Source organism: Eurosta solidaginis, chromosome 1 (assembly GCF_040869045.1).
Source record: "Eurosta solidaginis isolate ZX-2024a chromosome 1, ASM4086904v1, whole genome shotgun sequence".
Classification (NCBI taxonomy): Eukaryota; Metazoa; Arthropoda; class Insecta; order Diptera; family Tephritidae; genus Eurosta; species Eurosta solidaginis.
Genome location: NC_090319.1, coordinates 317511688 through 317531700, shown reverse-complemented (window position 1 = coordinate 317531700; position 20013 = coordinate 317511688). Strand labels below are relative to the sequence as shown.

The following is a 20013-nucleotide window of genomic DNA, read 5'->3' as shown; positions in this document are numbered from 1 at the left end:
TCCCTTTTAAAATACTCATTAACACCTTTCATTTGATACCCATATCGTACAAACAAATTCTAGAGTCAACCCTGATCCATATTTATGGCGATATCCCTAAATGGCGTCCACCTATAGAACTATGGCCCACTCCCTCATAAAATACTCTTTAATACCTTTCATTTGATACACATGTCATACAAACACATTCCAGGATTACCCTCGGTTCATTTTCCTATTGTTATTTTCCGTTATGTTGTCACCATAGCTCTCAACTGAGTATGTAATGTTCGATTACACCCGAACTTAACCTTCCTTACTTGTTAACAAATTATTTTAATAAAATATAACTAAACAAAAGCACTACGACCAAAATTGCCCAAAGCTCGCTAATAGCCCGGATCTCCATCTTTACAACCAAAACTTTATTTATATATTTGGATTCCATATAAGAGCGAAAAAGGGAGCCGTAAATAAAAACAGCAATTAGAAATAATATATAAAGATTATTATTCCTACAATTTACACTTTTGTCAGTATTTAACAAAAAATACATATTTTCTGTCTTCCTTTAGATGATAAACGTAATCGACCCTATAGTTTTGGTCTTGGTAAACGCTCGCTGCAGGAACCACCACCACACCGGTACGGTTTTGGACTTGGACGCCGCTAAATGCTGAAAAGAAACTGATATTCGAAAGAAAAAACAAATAAGTCTTGTAAAAAAAAATGAAAAATTAGCAAAAAAAATTTAAAAAAAGAAGAAAATTTACTAAAAAAATAAATTTGCTAATTTATAACTTATTCTTGAATTCTAATCATTGATGGTTGCACAATTCAATTGTAGTCTAATGATTGGCGCAGGTCATATTTTCCTAATCATTGAACTCGCAAATGAGTTGGTAATTTGTTGGAAGGAAAATTTTTACGAAATTTTTACTCTGAAGCACCCGGTATTTTAAAAGAAAACTGTAAATGAATGTTAGTAAATATTGAGCTGAATTTTAATTGTGGGAGCATACACAAACAAACAAATAATGTAAATCAATTTCAGAAAATCTCTTGCGAATTAAATGTACATTGATTTAATTTCGAAACATTTTTAAACGTTTTTAACATAAAATAACAACAATAAATAATAATATTTGGCTATAATATACAAATGGCATAACATTAAAACTGTTATTGTATATTTTTGATGAGCACTGAATTGTTGTTGCTGCTGATAGCTTATAATTGTATATGTATGTGTTAAGCATTTTATAAATAAAAGCCAAAATAAAGCAAATAAAAATCAAAAAAAAAAAAATTAAAAAGTATTGCAATAAATTTAGTAAATAAGTATTATTTTAAAATAAACTAAAAGTAAAAAATCTGTATGTATGTATATGTAGAGAGAGGTAAACTGAAGTTTAGAAATGTGTACTTAACAAAAGAAATATATATATAAACTTATTGTAATATATCACAGAAAATTATTATTAATTTTTTATTATTTGTGTTTTAAAAAATTGAATTCATCATCACAGCACCATGCGCACTTGTCAAATAATTAAGAGCGCAAGGAACTGCAATTACCTGTGTAAAAGTGTGTGTGTAGTTTTTTAAATTAACGAGCAAAAAGCCTAAGATCGAACAAAAGTGAAGAAAAGTTGGAGCAAGTATAGTAGTAAGAAATAAAATATTAAACACTTATTTAACAACAAAATAATGTATACAAATAAAATTATAAAATAAATATAAAAAAACTTTAAATATAGCAGTATACTACATATTGTTTATTTTTTATTATAATTTTTTTTTTTAATTTACTACCGCACCTTGGCTAGGGAGGTCGATTGCTAATAGCATCATATATATTGTAACGAATTTACTCAAATTCCTTTTATTTGCAACCTTCTGCTAACGTTCGTATCGCTAAACTGTTGAATAAAATGACTCCAATATTCAATAGTGCAAAATGGTCTTTATTAGAATACTTCACTTCGTAACTGATAGCGTGTTCAAATCAAACTGATTGCTGTTTACTCAGCTTTCGCTCCTTTTGTAGTCTATGCTGTCTCGTTCGCATACTTCTAGGCGTTTCTTCTTCTAGAATTTACTACTTGTTCACCAGCTATAAACTTATCAGCTATAAACTACAAATGCATGATTATAGCTTCTCGCATAGCCATATGCGCGTGTATATGTGAGTGATACTTCCACCGATGATTGCCCACTTTTGGGAATATCTCAGATATATGCATGTGTTTGTGCGTTTCTCTCCGCTGCTTGTATGGCGATATGTTTAGACATAATGATTGATTTGTTTATGTGCATACAAGTCACTGCTTAGTATCGGCTTAGAGATGATAGTATCCCTTAGTATTGCTAATATTCGTCACAATATTATTTCGAATTGCTGTTTTTATGTACGGGTCCCTTTTTCGCTCTTATTTGGAAACCAAATCTATAAATAAAGTTTTGGTTGTAAAGATGGAAATTCGGCCTATTAGCGAACTTTGGGCAATTTTAGTCGTAGTGCTTTTGTTTAGATATATTTTATTAAAATAATTTGTTAAAAATAAACGATTGTGAACACACAAAGAAATCGATTTGTACTATGGCACTATTGTGAGTATTTGCACTGCTTTACCGGCAGTTGCTTTTATACGCTAGATGGCAGCTCAAGCTGTAAGTTTTAATTGATTGATAGAACAGCTGATTTCTGTTGATATTTGATAAGAGACTTATATTGGTTGCGCAAGCTGCGCACGGGTCCGGCTCGTAATTATCAAATATAAATCGAATTTTTTGGCCCAATTAATGAATTTATAGCGCCATTACCAAATACGAGTACTTTCTCTAATTTTAACTTATATATAAATGTTTTCGTTTCAGTATGTGGAGTGTTGCCATGTGTTTTTCTTTGTCAAGTTACGTTCGTTTATATTTGTTCCGTTAGTTCACGTTACTTCAATTTTTGTTTCACAGTTATATGGTGTCACACCATTTTAATTCACAATACTTCCTGTTGGTAGTGCAAAAACTTTCCCTAAATGCAGTTTAGGGAAGCATTGCATGTCTCAACTCCGCCAATTTGTCAGAAGGGAGTTTAGGTGCCACCATTTAGGTCCGTTTTAGTTTGAGGCTCAACCAAGTCAAGCCCGAAAATATTTACGTTCAGCCGAGGCTGGCATTGCACGTCCACTCTGACGAAAGGACAAGAATGTAATGTACATATTATTTAATAGACTTTATCCGCGACCAGCGTTTACTACATATGTATATAAATTGGCAGCTTAAATTCTGGTTATGTTGCGAGTAGATTGGAAGGTAGTAAAAGAATGCAGTTGAATGGAGTGGATAGAAGAACAGCAGGAAGAGCAGAGTTGCACTGCATCTATATATATACCTTCAATCTTTGTATCAATATTAAAGATAAATGTAGAAAAAATAACTAAATACTTGAATATAAACAAACATTTTCTCTTAATTACTGCAAATACGGTGTCCTTATTGCTATTATTCTAAAACTATCACAGTTTATGTCTGTTTAAATATTTAACTTGAGTTTTTTAAAAGATTTTCGTAATATGGCCATTAGTGATGTTTTTGCATATGTCAATAACCTCATGGCAGCCTGAGAAGATGTGAAAGACTGTCTTAACTACAGCATGGTTTCCGGATAGAGAAGTCCACAAAACATGTCGGAGCTGATGTGATAAGCAGAGCTGATGTCAGAGCCAAGGTGACCGACAAGCAAAGCACGGATCTCCAGTATGGCACAGATCCAGAAAGATCCACCAAAAAGAGATACTAGTAGCCCACCGTATTACTGCCCTCGTTGTCACAGCGAAATACTCTCTGTACATATTCAACGTATGTATTTTAATATCTGCTTAATGTATTGAGAAATTAACTGAGAGGCCAATGTCAAACGTACGAACCGACTCACGGTCACAGAAATGGACATCATATAAAGAAACTTCCTTGATGCACCTTCTCGGAGCATTATGGGGAGGACTATCCTAGCTACAGCATAGAGAACTTCACAATAGGTGTCAGAGCCAGAAACGATATAATATAGAGACATTGCATAAACGAAAAATCGTGTGAGGCAAACTTCACAAAATTCTAGTAGGTCACATTCACCACTTACCACAGCAGAATTTGTTAAACTACCACTGTCTGTATTTGTTATTTAATAATTATTTGTGCACTTTTTATTCAGCTAATGTGTTCAGAATTTTAACTTTTACTCACTAAAACTCCAATCAGTGTATTTCTGTGCTTAAATTATGTTAAAAATTGTGTTAAAGTTTTTGGTGTGGTGAAAGTGACCTACTAGAACTTTGTTACGCTCCGCTGCTTTCCACCGAAGTTCGCGCATGCAATATCTTTATATTCAAAAATTTTTGTCAAAGCGGAGGTGATAGGCATAGGCAAGTCAAGCAAGTCCAACAATACAATTGGTCACGTTTAATGTAAACAACTTTACACTGAGTACAGTATTTGATAAATCTGAGTCGATTAGCAAAATAGATTTCTAGGTTATCCAAAGCCATATGTGCGAAAGAGCTGAAATTCTCATGGAACAAACTAAAGACATATATCTTTTGATCAACTCACTCCACTTAAATTGCACTGTAAGAGTTAAATGCATTGTACCAATGGTAGTCAGTCAGCAATATGTAATATTTTTATGGTGGAACATACAGAAACCTGCTCCCTGTATAGTGTGCTCTGATCATCGGTTATTTCCTCTGAACACTCACTAGTTGTTTGAGTCGTACATAAGTAAAGTGCAATTCTTTGGTGTGTCAGCCACTATGATTATAGTTATACATTATCCGTTTATTAAAGAATTTGCCGCTTTATTAAAGACGCTTCGAAGCTTTTTTTTGGGAACCCAAGCGGTATAGGGTCGGTATTTTTTGTGATATTTATGCTGCGTCTTTTAGGGAGCTTGTTAGGGCTACGCTCGGTAATGTCCTACTTTTAAGGTTCAGGGGTAGTATTTGTACATTTCTGGCATATAATTTTTTAGTTACACAAGCTACTCTGAGTTGCACTTCTTCGCTTCCCAAGGCAGTCGTTTCTATGTACCAGAACGACTCGGAATTTTTCCCGACCAAGGACTGTAATTTCAGTGTAACCCCATTTGATTTGTTGTGACCCCCAGTTACACTTCTTTATTTTTAGTAGTACCCTAGTGAGCATATTAGCAATTCCTACTGCGTATCTGGGGATTCTCCTCTAGCGTGGGTAAAGCAGACTCCTTCCTCTGTTGCCTTAACTAGTTCAGCATGATTACCTACTGGCTTTACAATGTCTTGAAGAACTATAGACTTTGATAGCATTGCTTCACTTTGACAGCCCCATGAGATAACTATGAAATGCCTTGCCGCTCCCCTGACCAAAGCATTTATGTACATCCGCCTTTACGCTAGGATAATATCACCCATATAAAACGAAGAAAACATCGCTTTAACATTCTGACGTTTTCCGATTCTCAACAAACGTGAACGTGTTTATAGAGACTGTGCACTTCACAGCGGTTCTTTTTTGTCCTGCATCTCTTTAGGATAATAAAAGAAATATTGTTTGAGTTTGTCAATACTTTAATGCCATAAAAAGGTACGTTTGAAAAATTATTTGGGGAAAACTCAAATCAATTAAAAAACAAGGGCTAGTGGACAAACTACAACACAAAAACTATAAAATTTTTTTTTTTTATAAAAATCCAGCATTACTCCTAAGCCGCTGATGTCAGATTCAATCGTTGGAGCAAACTATACAAACGGAATAATAAGAAGAATGTGCGTCCTTCGGGATGTTCCGAATCACCATCATCAGTTGAGGAATCGCTAAGTTCATCGTTGTAGTCAGCAGGCCATCCTGTTATTAAAAGTCAGTATGTAACATATGAAACATTTTTTGTATTAGGGCCAGTTCACTAATATGCGGTTGATAGGACCTCTTTTGATAGAAATCATGAGATCCAAAATCAAATATGTCTCACCCAAGTTTTTTCTCGCATAATGAGAACCGGTAATTTGTACATATGTATGAGTACTTACCAGGTACGACGGGATAGTTTGGAAAAACTAAGGCATTCTCTTCACTGCTTCCAGATGAAGATGATGTTGAGTCAGCTAAATATGTATATAAAAACAATACAATGTATATTAGAAGGATCCACAAGTGTAACATTTATAAGCCGATCGAGCAAGTTAAGGGCCAGTTAAACTTCCTTAACACTAACGCCATAGTCGTAACCATACCCATATCCATAACAATCTCCATTGTGACTGATTAATGGCGCCATAACCTTTAACAGCTGACATTTTCATAAAAATGAGGAAAACGCCAAAAATTACATATTCCACAAATAATAAGTCTCTTATACTGTTTTCACACAGAAATTTAATGATCTCATTTCACCTTCTAATGAAGTCGTAAATTTTGTGCTTTCACACAGAAGTAACTGCTCGATTAGTATGAAGGATGAAATGTCAAGCGAATAAAATGACAATGCTATATGAAAGACAATGACATTTACTTTGACAAGTGACATTTTTAAGCACTGAACACACCAAAAACTAAGAAACTGAACGCTCCCAACGGAGCTGCATTGGGCTCTTGATTTCATTAGGCATTCGATTAGTCACTAATGAAATAATTATAGATTCGAATTTTGTAGGGAAGATTGAGCTCAATAAGCGCCTTAATGTAATAACTGCCTTTATTATTCAATAAGCCGTGTATGTGAAAATAGTATTAGTCAAAACGTACCCAAAACTAAGAATAAAATATACAAAAAGTTAATAAATTCACCAACTCAAATATTTTTAGGTTATGGATATGGCGAAAAACCAAAAACCAATTGGTTGGCTATGATATGGGTATTGGCTTTAGTGTTATGGTATGGCACCATTAATCGATTACATTGATTTCCATAAGGTTGGCTCGATCATCTCTTTTATCTGGTTATGGATAAGTCACCATTAATTGGCCCTTTACTTACATGCGATTTATATTGGAACGATTTTCCGTACTCTCTTTTCAAATTTGGTTGGCAAAAACGAAGAACGAAAAATGGCACTGAAGATGGCACAACGCCTAAACCGATGAAAGTTGGCAAGGGATGACGGAAACTCGTTCCAATATACATACGTCAATACAACAAAGGAATTACTTACATTCACTTACGCTAACAGAACCTAAAAAAGGATAAGAAGGAAAACGAAATTATATCATAGAAATATCGGGAAACAAGTGCTCAAGTATCTACCGTCATCTGGGTTTGTATCTGAATTTGCTGCTGGTAAAGCCAATACACAGCATAAGGCAGCAATCAAGATAGCGCAACAAAAGAATGCGAAAGTTTTCATTTTCGTTGCTGGATATGGAGCAAATACGAATACTTTTCAAAGACTATCACACAAAATGTTTTTGAACTGAAGATATATCCACATTACAGCTTTTATATAGTAACGGTTAAGTAATTAAGTAGAACACATATACACATATGTAAATGAAGATAATCAATCATTACCATTGACAAAACTGACAACCGAGGTTTCTTAAAAAGTAAGTTTTTCAAATAAGCAAAAAAAAAACAAATTAAGTATTAGGTAATTTCCTTGAAAATTCCGTTTTTACTATGATTTTTGTTATACAGCTGAAGGTTTATTAATTCAGGTTAACCAATATCCACCTTGGTTTTTAGTAAATACGGTATATTTTATTCAAGGTTTAGGTCTGGTTTGCTTAGTGGGAGTAGAGACTTTATTGCGCCCTTTGATAGCTCCAATTCGCGCTGATTTATCATGAACGTCGCGAGAGGATACTATGCTATCATCCGAAATATAGAAAAGGCATTACCTTGCATTGCCATATACAGCGGGTGAGGGGGCTTGTTGTTGGCGGCAACTCACATCCAGATCCCGTACCAAAGTTTTGCTTCAGGCTTGGAAGCTGACACATAAAAAATGGAATCTCCTTTTCTGCTGTTGACCACAGTAATCGTTTAAAGAAGTCGTTTTGTACCTATAATAACCGGACTTTATTTAAAGAAGGTAGAGTACCGGCAACGCAAAAGAACAATAAGGCCGTAAGCTATCTGTGTCTTTACTGCGGAGAATTTTTGAATATTATTGGATTTTCCTCATACACAATATTGGGCTTATCGTAGAAGCTTCCTTAGCGACCAAGCTGAAAAACACTATCAGAAACCAGCACCTATGTTATGTAGTAGCTCCGCCCTTTAGGACCTATGCTACTTGCTGCTTCTAGATTTGATATCTGTGCCACTCCCAATAGCTGGGGTCTTAGTAAGTCTCCAACCCGCATTTCCTACATCTACTATCACATAAAAGGCCTAATTTGAAAACATTCGCCAACAGAAGGCAGTGTCTAGTCAGCATACCCGCCACGAGCCTCTCTTCTTCTTTATAAGAGTAACTTTTTTAGTCTTATTAGATCTTCGTCACTTTTCTGCCACGCGCTTGGGTCATGCCAAAACACTAGATTGATCTGGCAGCTTGTAGGATCTCATTATTTCGGGATCAGCTTAGTATACCGCAGATCCTACCCTTTTTATACTCAGTTGAGCAGAGCTCACAGACTTCCATATATCAAAATCATCAAAAAAAATTGATTGAGCCATGTCCGCCCGTCCGTCCGGCCGTCCGTCCGGCCGTCCGTCCGTTAGCACGATAATTTGAGTAAATTTTGAGGTATCTTGACGAAATTTGGTATGTAGGTTCCTGGGCACTCATCTCAGATCGCTATTTAAAATGAACGATATCGCCACGCCCACTTTTTCGATATCGAAAATATCGAAAAACCGAAAAAGTGCGATAATTCATTTCCAAAGGCGGATAAAGCGATGCAACTTGGTAAGTGAGTTGAACTTATGACGCAGAAAGAAAATTAGTAAAATTTTGGAAAATGGGCGTGGCACCGCCCACTTTTAAAACAAGGTAATTTAAAAGTTTTACAAGCTGTAATTTGGCAGTCGTTGAAGATATAATGCTGAAATGTGGCGGGAACGTTACTCCTATTACTATATGTACGTACTTACTTACTTAATTGGCGCTTAACCGTCTAAACGGTTATGGCCGTCCAACAAGGCGCGCCAGTCGCTCCTTCGCTCCGCCAACCGGCGCCAATTGGTCACACCAAGAGAGTTTAAATCATTTTCCACCTGGTCCTTCCAACGGAGTGGGGGCCGCCCTCTACCTCTGCTTCCATAGGCGGGTTCCAATAGAAACACTTTATTGGCCGGAGCATCATCTTTCATTCGCATAACATGGCCTAGCCAGCGCAGCCGTTGCGTTTTAATTCGCTGGACTATGTTGATGTCTGCGTATAGCTCATACAGCTCATCATTAAATCTCGCCATCGCCAACGCGTAGAGGTCCATAAATCTTTCGAAGAACTTTTCTCTCGAACACTCCCAAAGCCGCTTCATCTGCTGTTATCATGGTCCATGCTTCTGCCCCATATAGTAGGACAGGTACGATAAGTGACTTGTAGAGTATGATTTTCGTTCGCCGAGAGAGGACTTTACTTTTCAATTGCCTACCTAGTCCAAAGTAGCATTTATTGGCAGATTGATTCTTCGCTGAATTTCAGTGCTGATGTTTTTGCTAGTTTGATGATGGTTCCAAATAAACGAAGTCTTTTACTATTTCGAAATTATGGCTGCCAACATTAGCGTGGTTCCCAAGACGCGTACGCGCTGACTCGTTGCTCGATGACAGCAGGTACTTCGTTTTGTCCTCATTCACCATCAAACCCATCTTTACCGCTTCTTTTTCCAGTTTGGAGTAAGCAGAACTAACAGCGCGGGTGTTTAGGCCGATGATATCAATGTCATCAGCATATGCCAGTAATTGCACGCCTTTATAGTATGTTGTTCCAGTGCGGTTAAGTTCTGCAGCTAGTATAATTTTCTCCAGAATCAAATTAAAGAAATCGCACGATAGGGGGTCACCCTGTCTGAAACCTCGTTTAGTTTCAAACGGCTCGGAGAGGTCCTTCCCAATTCTGACTGAGCTGATGGTGTTGCTCAGCGTCAATTTGCACAGCCGTATAAGTTTTGCGAGGAAACTAAATTCAGACATAGCGGCATATAGGCAGCTCCTTTTCATGCTGTCGAAGGCGGCTTTAAAGTCGACGAAGAGGTGATGTGTCTCGATTCTCTTTTCACGGGTTTTTTCCAAGATTTGGCACATTGTGAAAATCTGGTCGATGGTAGATTTACCAGGTCTGAAGCCGCACTGATAAGGTCCAATCAGCCGGTTCACGGTGGGCTTCAATCTTTCGCACAATACACTTGAAAGAACCTTATATGCGATATTAAGAAGGCTGATTCCACGATAGTTGGTGCATTTTGCAGTATCCCACTTCTTGTGGACTGAAGCAAAGAACACTTAAATTCCAACCGTCAGGCATGCACTCGTCTGCCCATATTTTGCTAAGAAGCTGCTGCATGCGCCTTACTAACTCCTCGCCGTCATACTTGAATAGCTCCGCAGGCAATCCATTAGCGCCCACGGCCTTGTTGTTTTTCAATCTGGTTATTGCTATTCTAACTTCGTCATAATCGGGCGGGGGGAAATATATTCCTTCATCATCGATTGCGGAATCGGGTTCTTCATCTCTGCGCGGTAAATTGCTGCCTCCATTTAGGAGAGCAGAGAAGTATTCCCTCCATAATCTAAGCACTCTCTGGACATCAGTTACAAGGTCACCGTTTTCGTTCCTACAAGAGTTTGCCCCGGTCTTAAAATCTTCCGTCTGTCGCCGTATTTTTTGGTAAAATTTTCGGGCGTTATTCCTGGTGGCTAGCAGCTCAAGCTCCTCGCACTCACGCCTTTCTGTTTCTGCTTTTTTCTTCCTGAAAAGGCTTCTGGCTTCCCTTTTCAACTCATGATAGCGATCGCTTTTAACGTAGCCCTGAAGGCAGCGTCTTTTTCGTGGCCGCCGGTAACCAATTTTTACCTCGGCGGCAGTACGAAGTGCTTTGGAGATATACTCCCACTACTCCTGTATTCCTTCGGGATGAGTTGTGCTCTCAGAGAGCAGGTGTGAGAGTCGAGTTGCGAAATCATTGGCAGTCTGTTGTGATTGAAGCTTTTCGACGTCTAGCTTTCCTTGTGTTTTTTGTTCCTTGGTTTTAGCCGCATTGAGGCGGGTGCGTATTTTGGCTGCAACGAGATAATAGTCCGAGTCGATGTTAGGTCCTCGGATCGTGCGCACATCTAAAACACTGGAGGCATGCCGTCCGTCTATCACAACGTGATCGATATGATTGCGAGTATTTCGACCAGGAGAACCCATGTAGCTTGTTGTATCTTTTTATGCATGAACCTCGTGCTGGATATGACCATGTTTCGAGCACCGGCAAAGTCAATCAGCCTCAGTCCGTTAGGAGAAGTATTGTGTAGGCTGAACTTTCCGACGGTAGGGCCAAAAACACCTTCTTTGCCCACCCTGATGTTAAAGTCGCCAAGCACGACTTTTATATCATGACGGGGGCAGCGCTCGTATGTGCGTTCTAATTGTTCATAAAAAGTGTCTTTCACCTCATCGTCTTTCTCCTCTGTCGACGCATGGATGCAGATGAATGATATATTAAAAAATTTTGCTTTTATTCGGATAGCGGCGAGACGCTCGTCCACAAGCGTGAACGCCAGCACTTGGCGACAAAGTCGGTCTCCCACCACGAATCCGACGCCGAATCTGCTTATTTGTATGGCCACTCCAATAGATGTCACAATTTTTGATCTTCTTTCTTCCTTGCTTCGTTCAACGCATTTCTTGGATGGCGGTGATGTCAGATTTTGCTTTGACGAGGACTTCAACCAGCCGGGCATCTGCATCAATCCCATTCAGGGAGCGGACGTTCCAGGTGCATGCCCTCAATTCATTGTCCTTCAAATGTTTGCCATGGTCGTCATCAATAGAGAGTGTATTTATCCGAGGCTTGTTGTTATATTTCATTGTAGTATGGTTTTACGTGGCGGGTCCCAAGCCCAGCGAGCCGCTTGCTTCAAGACAGACGCCCGCTTGCTGCCGCACCTAGAGGTGTACAGACGCTGCCGATGAGATCTCCCCCGGCTAGCCCTTAAACCGATTATGTCAGAGTGGCCTAGCCAGGTTGTCGCCTTCTCACATTAGCTCACCGCTAAACGGATGTTTAGCGGCTACCCAGAAGATACTTGGCCGCAGGCGACCGGCAGTAGTGAGCTACTTGAACCGCACGCAAAAGAATCGCTCTGGACATTCCCATGTGAATGGCGGTCAGAAACTTTCCCCACTTGCGTGGATTTCTACACACGGCTCCATCCTCCTATATGTATGCTTAATAAAGATTAGCAAAATCGGAGAACGACCACGCCCACTTAAAAAAAAATTTTAAGTCAATTTTTAACAAAAAATTTAATATCTTTACAGTATATAAGTAAATTATGTCAACATTCAACTCCAGGGATGATATGGTACAACAAAATACAAAAATAAAAGAAAATTTCAAAATGGGCGTGGCTCTGCCCTTTTCATTTAATTTGTCTAGGATACTTTTAATGCCATAAGTCGAACAAAAATTTACCAATCCTTGTGAAATTTGGTAGGGGATCAGATTCTAGAACGATAACTGTTTTCTGTGAAAAAAGGCGAAATCGGTTGAAGCCACGCCCAGTTTTTATACACAGTCGACCGTCCGTCCTTCCGCGCGGACGTTAAAACGATAACTTGAGCAAAAATCGATATATCGATACTAAACTCAGTTCACGTACTTATCTGAACTCACTTTGTATTGGTGTAAAAAATGGCCGAAATCCGACTATGACCACGCCCACTTTTTCGATATCGAAAATTACCAAAAACGAAAAAAATGCCATAATTCTATACCAAATACGAAAAAAGGGATGAAAAATGGTATTTGGATTGGTTTATTGACGCAAAATATAACTTTAGAAAAAAACTTTGTAAAATAAGTGTGACACCTACCATATTAAGTAGAATGAAATGAAAAAGTTCTGCAGGGCGAAATAAAAAACCCTTGAAATCTTGGCAGGAATACTGTTCGTGGTATTATATATATAAATAAATTAGCGGTATCCAACAGATGATGTTCTGGGTCACCCTGGTCCACATTTTGGTCGATATCTGGAAAACGCGTTCACATACACAACTACCACCACTCCCTTTTAAAAGCCTCGTTAATACCTTTAATTTGATACCCATATCGTACAAACCCATTCTAGAGTCACCCCTGGTCCACTTTTATGGCGATATATCGAAAAGGCGTCCACCTATATAACTAAGCCCCACGCCTTTTTAAAATACTCATTAACACCTTTCATTTGATACCCATATCGTACAAGAAAATTCTAGAGTCACCCCTGGTCCACCTTTATGGCGATATCTCGAAAAGGCGTCCACCTATAGAACTAAGGCCCACGCTCTTTTAAAATACTCATTAACACCTTTCATTTGATACCCATATCGTACAAACAAATTCTAGAGTCAGCCCTGGTCCACCTTTATGGAGATATCTCGAAAAGGCGTCCACCTATAGAACTAAGGCCCACTCCCTTTTAAAATACTCATTAACACCTTTCGTTTGATACCCATATCCACCAAACAAATTAAAGAGTCACCCCTGCTCCACATTTATGGAGATATCTCGAAAAGGCGTCCACCTATAGAACTAAGGCCCACTCCCGTTTAAAATACTCATTAACACCTTTCATTTGATACCCATATCGTACAAACAAATTCTAGAGTTACCCCTGGTCCACCTTTATGGCGATATCCCTAAATGGTGTCCACCTATAGAACTATGGCCCACTCCCTCTTAAAATACTCTTTAATACCTTCTATTTGATGCCCATGTCATACAAACACATTCCAGGGTTACCCTGGGTTCATTTTCCTACATGGTGATTTTCCCTTATTTTGTCTCCATAGCTCTCAGCTGAGAATGTAATGTTCGGTTACACCCGAACTTAGCCTTCCTTACTTGTTTTACTTTGGATATGTGCTGTCTGATGGCTTTTCTACATCATCTTCCGATGGGAAATGTGTTTCGCGAAGCGACTCAAGAGGCTTTTTTACTACTTTGTGACCATTCCGCGTTCTCGCTCTTTATTAGTAACTGACTAAATCTCGCCTGGCTGGGACTTTCTCCAGTCGGCCTATTTCGCTGGACCATTCGAGTCCCGCACAGAAAATTTTTATAAGGCTCTCTTCGCCTTATAAATTATAACAGATCCCTCTACTCGTTCCTGCCGTTTCGCTTTTCGCGACCTTTTCCAGCTTAAACACCAATCTTGTAAGAAGACTCCGCGCTACCATTGCGGCTTGCAAAGGTATTTTGCGGAAAAGAGGGCATGGTATACCTATAGTTCGCGATGTATAACCTCTGAAATGTATGCTATACTTACAAGGCTACGATGTTTCAACCTCAGCATCGCGAACCGTCTGGACCTGAATCATGTATGGCCTGAATTAAAAGGTTATCATACCCTATATTGTGATTAAACCAAAGAGCATAAATATTTGCTCTTTTGGCTACACTAAAGAATTTTTTTTTTTTTGTAAATTGTCTAGAACAGTATTCGGCTGCTAATACGCGTCCAAAAATCGAGAGAGGTGTTAAAATACGCGTATTGAGCTAGACAACAATAATCCAAAGCGGAAAATAAAAATTGTATATCAATCAGAAGATATTAATGAAACCGGGGGTGGGATCCATAGTATTTTTCCGCAGAACACCTTTCTGCGTTGGCGGCCTTCGGCCGCGCTTATAAAAAATGATCCTGGCCAGCCACCAATGGGCTGGCATCAAAATTAAATGCTTTGTCAACTCCAACTGCAAATATCTTCTACCCCTGTGGGCTAGGGGAAAGAATATACCCATGGTAGGTATACCGGTCGTAAAAGGCGACCATAATACCATGGGTACCCAATACATGAGTAAGGTGTTTTACTCGAAAGGTAGCAGGGTGGACGCGGGTATCACCCTGTGGGACCCTACGCATGGTCCTTATGAAAACTGCTACCGCGGGAGCAGGAGAAGCCAGTGTGATCTGATGCACGGCATCGAACGATGCTTTGTACTCAGGTCTCACCTCCTGTCCTGGGATTGCCCCCTTGTGGGAGCATCGCGGGGGTTGTGGTTTCAAATAGAGTTCACTTATGACACACGCTCTGAGTAGACTTGTTTTCCCTTGGGCCTTGGGGAAAGAAGCCCAAGGGAATTCGGTCTCATGCTTGCCACAGCAATCCCAATTTCATTGAGAAACTGACCCTGAGGGCCAGATGAAAGAGTTGGTCACATCCCATAATTGTGGCAACCGAAGAAAAATGGTGACAAAAGATGGTGAAGAAACACATGTCTATCGTCAGCCGAAAAACAATCGATAATTGTACGAGTGGGCCGGTGCTCATCTCGTCTTTTGAGATGTTTGAGGCTGCTTTAGACTGCGTAAGCGAATAGGAGGCGTTCGCGGAATGGATGGCCACATCCAAAAATGTGGCAGATTTAATGATGTCAGATCACTGCAGTGTGGCAAGCTGCTGTTGCAAAGATATTGCTGGGGCGGGAAAGCCCCCCAACACAGGTCTATGGTTGAAAAGGTTGTCCACAGCCCTAAATTGTGGAATAAAATGGAAGCGTAATTGAAGATAATGAGGAAGATTATACAACGAAGCGAGTTATTAGAAGTTGTATACCACAGTAGCAAATAACGATGAATATGTGGGCATATATAAAGTAGCAAATAATGCAGAACAAAGTTGCATAAAACTGAATAGAACGTTTAGCTGGGTTCTGTTGCAACATCATCTTAAACGCACAAGTACTTGTGACTAGCGAGATGTGTCTTGTTGCGCAAGTGAAGATGTACCTTGTGAGTGTTTGTGTCGTAAGTACTTGTGAGTATCACTGTCTGACAATACCGAATATCAGATAGTTTTATTCACAAGGAATTATATGACACTCTCACTCTATGGAACATTTAAGTAGCTATTCATTAAGGAAAGACACTTGCGCTGATAGATTACATCGGTAGTTGGTTCACGGCGAACGGGCGTTTTTGATCATAACATGTGGTGCATAGCGTTGGGGGGAGGTGCCGCCCTCAAGCAATGTCTGAGCAAAATCAGCTCTGTCGTTAACAATGTATTATACATTGTTGTAACACTGCAGGACACAAAAGGTTGGTCACATTCCTAAATTGCGACAAAACACAATATCTCAATCTGATTAACTTGTTAATCAGATATCGAGATATCAAAATCAATGAAAGAGGGAACTGAGGCAAGCACGGAACTCGCGGTGGAGTTGCCGTGCAACCGGGTGCCATTACCCGAAAATGGAGGGGGAGGATGGATAGTCCTCCTCGGCCAAACCAAGGCTGGTTGACTTGAACACCCCAGCTCACCGATTGGTACCAACTTGTTGGGCCGAAGATCAATGGACATTGATCTGTGTTTTACACCGGAGGTAGGTCTACGAAGACAGGGACTCCTGTAAGCACTTATCGACTGCAAATATCTTCTAAAAGAGATACAATTTTTTTTCCGCCTTCGAATTATTGTTGTCGCGTCTTCTGACACCTCTCTCGATATTTTTGGACGCGTATTAGCAATCGACCCCTGTTCTAGACTTTTGCCGTGTTTTTTTTTAAGGTTTTATTTATCTTGACTTGTCAGGCCGGCACAAATTTTGTAATTGAAATTTAAGTAACTTCCCCATAAGCTACAAGCTTGAAACTTCGAATATAGTTCAGAACCCGATGACAATGCAATAATAAGAAAAAAACTCCGATAGGTGGCGCATGGATAGAAATATTTCAAAAAAAATCGTATTTGTGGTCCGATTTGGTTCATATTTGGAACACATAATACCTACATGATTAGAAAGCGACCTATGATGTCCGATGTGGCTCATATTTGGAACAAATATTACATACAGTCCGGTAGAAGTGACATCAAAATATTTTGGAGTTCGAGGAGTGACAAGCATACGTGGCGCAGAATCGAGTAAAGTCTTAGGATCGATTATGTATTGAGGACTTAGATTGTAACAAATTGTCAGGAAAGAGTCCTTGTAATAATGTGTCACTAAATGAACTAAATAGAATGAGAAATAATAGGCCATTAAATAAAGACTAAGAACTTGAAAATCTAGGGCGTTGATCAGACAATTAAATAAAAGCGTTGGACGCTCAACGCTCATATATAAGACCAACTGAACCTTAATCAGGTTATGCTACGCCTCACATTTTTAGAAATTTCACGCTCCCAACGCTTTTATTTAATTGTCTGATCAACGCTCTAGATTGATGAGGAGTGTGATGACTAGTACCTAGGAGCTACCTAATTATATTCTAGCTGTTAGTATTATTATTACTTCCTGTAAGTATTGTTTTCAATAAAACCGTTTAACTTAAAAAAATTTTTTAATTATTTTATTTGAGAAATGTTTCTAAACAATCACTGCTAGACAGCTATCAGTCATTTGTAGCATCAATTGACAGATAAGGCTGATGGAAATTTACATCACAGCGTAAACCAAAGTTTCTATCAGGTTGTTAGAAGCGACATGACAATCCTGGTGTAAACATTTCGTATAAGTGTACATACCATGGTTTTCCATAGGAATAAAAGTAAAAATTTATGCGAGTGTGTTAGTGATGTTAAAAATTCTGTTAATGTGTTAGAGTTTCCGTCAGCTCTGTCTAGCAGGGATCTTTACTGCTGACCTCCTCCTGACACATGTTGCTCTCATTCTGCCTATTTGCAACATTCGCGCTACGCACCCAAGAACTGGAAAATATTAGTGACCAGCGTTGCAGTTTTGCTAGAATTGTATCAGTCTTGATACATTTTTTTCTAAATTTAGTGATTTGATACATAGATACTTTTTATTACGAAATGCCCTATGTTGATACATTTTGCTTACTTCTCTAAATTAATTTTAAATTTGCATAGGGATAATTAGAACAAACAGCAAAAAATACCAGTAAAACTGAAAATAAGGTGGATTCCACAGGGAAAGAAACAAAAAACATTGAAAAAGAAAGGTAATTGTGAAATATACACATCCATGCATAAATACATTCATTTAATTTGCAAATTGGAAGGAATGGATGAACAAAATGGTGATGCATTTTGTGTATACTGCAGGAAAAGTATGTTCAATATATAAAAAATTTTGGGGCAATGTAGGTAATATAAAAATGCAGAAAAATGTCCATTGCATAAAGACATTTTGGAATTCGCATCGAAATTATTAGCGCATAGTCATAGTCTAAATAAAAAAGTTTTAAGGCCCGTATTATGTATGTCACCGTGAATGTTTGCGTCGCATTCACTCGCATTCACATTCACCCATAGGCCCGTATTATGTATGTCACCGTGAATGTTTGCGTCGCATTCACTCACATTCAAATTCACCCATAATTCGTATTTTATAACTTCTTACGCATTCGCGTTTGTCCTCTTATGTAGTCACTACGTATTCACTGAGACTGTCAAACCCAATACGTAGCCAGTATAGTCACTTATTAGGGGGACTCATGTAACCGTATAAATGCCTTATAAAGTGTGTAAACGTATAAATTTATCACGAGCTGTCAAATTTTGTATGAAAAATCATTTACACAATTTGTATAAATTTACGCGCACATTTCATTGTGTAAACGCGGTAAACTCAAAGGAATGCAACCTTGCAGACATTACAGACGGCATTTTCATCAAAAATATCCAACATCAGCAAGTAAAGGCGTTTTAGTTTTGATTTTTCACTTAATCTTGGTATTTTTTAATTTGTATAACAATAAAAAAATTTTTTTTGGAAATAATACAGCTGAAAAACAATCAAGTTTATCAAGAGTATTACTAGGTGCGTTCATATAACCGCGTGTGTAAATGGATATAATTTTACACCTTATAAGTTTATATGCTATCATGAGTCCCCCTATTACTTTTGTTATTTCGGAAGATTTTGCAGTGCAATTTTTTCGGAATAACTTCGTTTCAACGAGCTGGCAATATTGCAGCGAAACACCTGACAATTGCAAAAAAAGAAAACAGTGTAAATTGCAATATTGATTGATTGTTAATGTTTTTAAAAGCAGTTGCTTCTTTACTTTTCAATTGCGGATGAATTTTGTATGTTTCTTTATCTTTTTCCCAAGTACTGCCGGCAATCGATTTGAGGATTTTGATGCAGCCTTGCACTACAGCTGCAATTTTGGTAACATGCGCCTTGAAGTTCATACCACTATGGCCGTATGGGCTGCGCTCAAGCTTCCCTAGACACAGCCTCGTTGCAGTTGTTAACGCTACACTGTTAGTAATGTTGACCTGTTCTTTCTCATAATATAAAAGCTGAAATTAATACGCGTCCAAAAATATTGAGAGAGGTGTCAAAAGACGCGTATTGACCTCGATAACAATAATCCGAAGACGGAAATTAAAAATTGTATCTCTGTCCGTAGATATTTGCAGTTGAAGTTGGCATTTTATGTGGTTGTTGTAATGTTGTGCACTGAAAAAAATTTTGTGTAAAAAGGGATTTTGCACGCATTTAATTTTGATCCCATCCAATTGGTGGATCGGTCAGAGTAATTTTTATAAGCGCGGTCGAAGACCGCCAACGCAGAAAGGTGTTCTGCGCAAAAATATTATGGATGCCACCCCCTGGTTTGGAGCGACCCGGGGTAATTTTTCGGTTTTTCGTTAATAAATTTTGAATGAGTTAATATTTTTATTTTCGTTTGACACCTCTCACGATATTTTTTGACGCATATTAGTAGTCGACCCCTGTTCTAGAGTATTACCAAATTTCTAAATTTTTTTTCAATATTTTGTGTTCGAATTTTATTTTAAAATTCCTTCAATGTTCTTTCTAGTTGTATGTCGAGGTTGATTCTGGATAGGTAGTTTAACCTGTTACAGTACCCAGATCGAAGTTTAGCTAGAGTGACGCGCATTTCCCTAGGGAAAGTGAGTTCCTCCTCTGCT

At 38.5% G+C, this 20013-nt stretch overlaps 2 protein-coding genes across 4 annotated transcripts in view; one reads left to right on the top strand and one right to left on the bottom strand.

Annotated features, from left to right (window-relative positions):
• Positions 1 to 1522, top strand: part of AstA (allatostatin A) — a 69222-nt gene extending 67700 nt beyond the window's left edge. For all 3 annotated transcript variants that reach the window (XM_067772401.1, XM_067772394.1, XM_067772388.1), the window contains exon 3: positions 555 to 1522. In XM_067772401.1, the coding sequence (XP_067628502.1) occupies positions 555 to 652 (98 nt within the window). In that variant the 3' untranslated portion in view covers positions 653 to 1522. The remainder of the gene's footprint in view (positions 1 to 554) is intronic.
• Positions 1523 to 5561: 4039 nt separating this feature from the next.
• On the bottom strand, positions 5562 to 7427 carry LOC137243991 (uncharacterized). Its single transcript, XM_067772375.1, has 4 exons — positions 7256 to 7427; positions 7164 to 7184; positions 6042 to 6116; positions 5562 to 5859 (listed from the first exon to the last, which is right to left on the bottom strand). The coding sequence occupies exons 1-4, from the start codon at positions 7353 to 7355 to the stop codon at positions 5717 to 5719; spliced, it is 339 nt and encodes a 112-aa protein (XP_067628476.1). The 5' UTR covers positions 7356 to 7427; the 3' UTR covers positions 5562 to 5716.
• Between the last annotated feature and the right edge of the window lie 12586 nt (positions 7428 to 20013).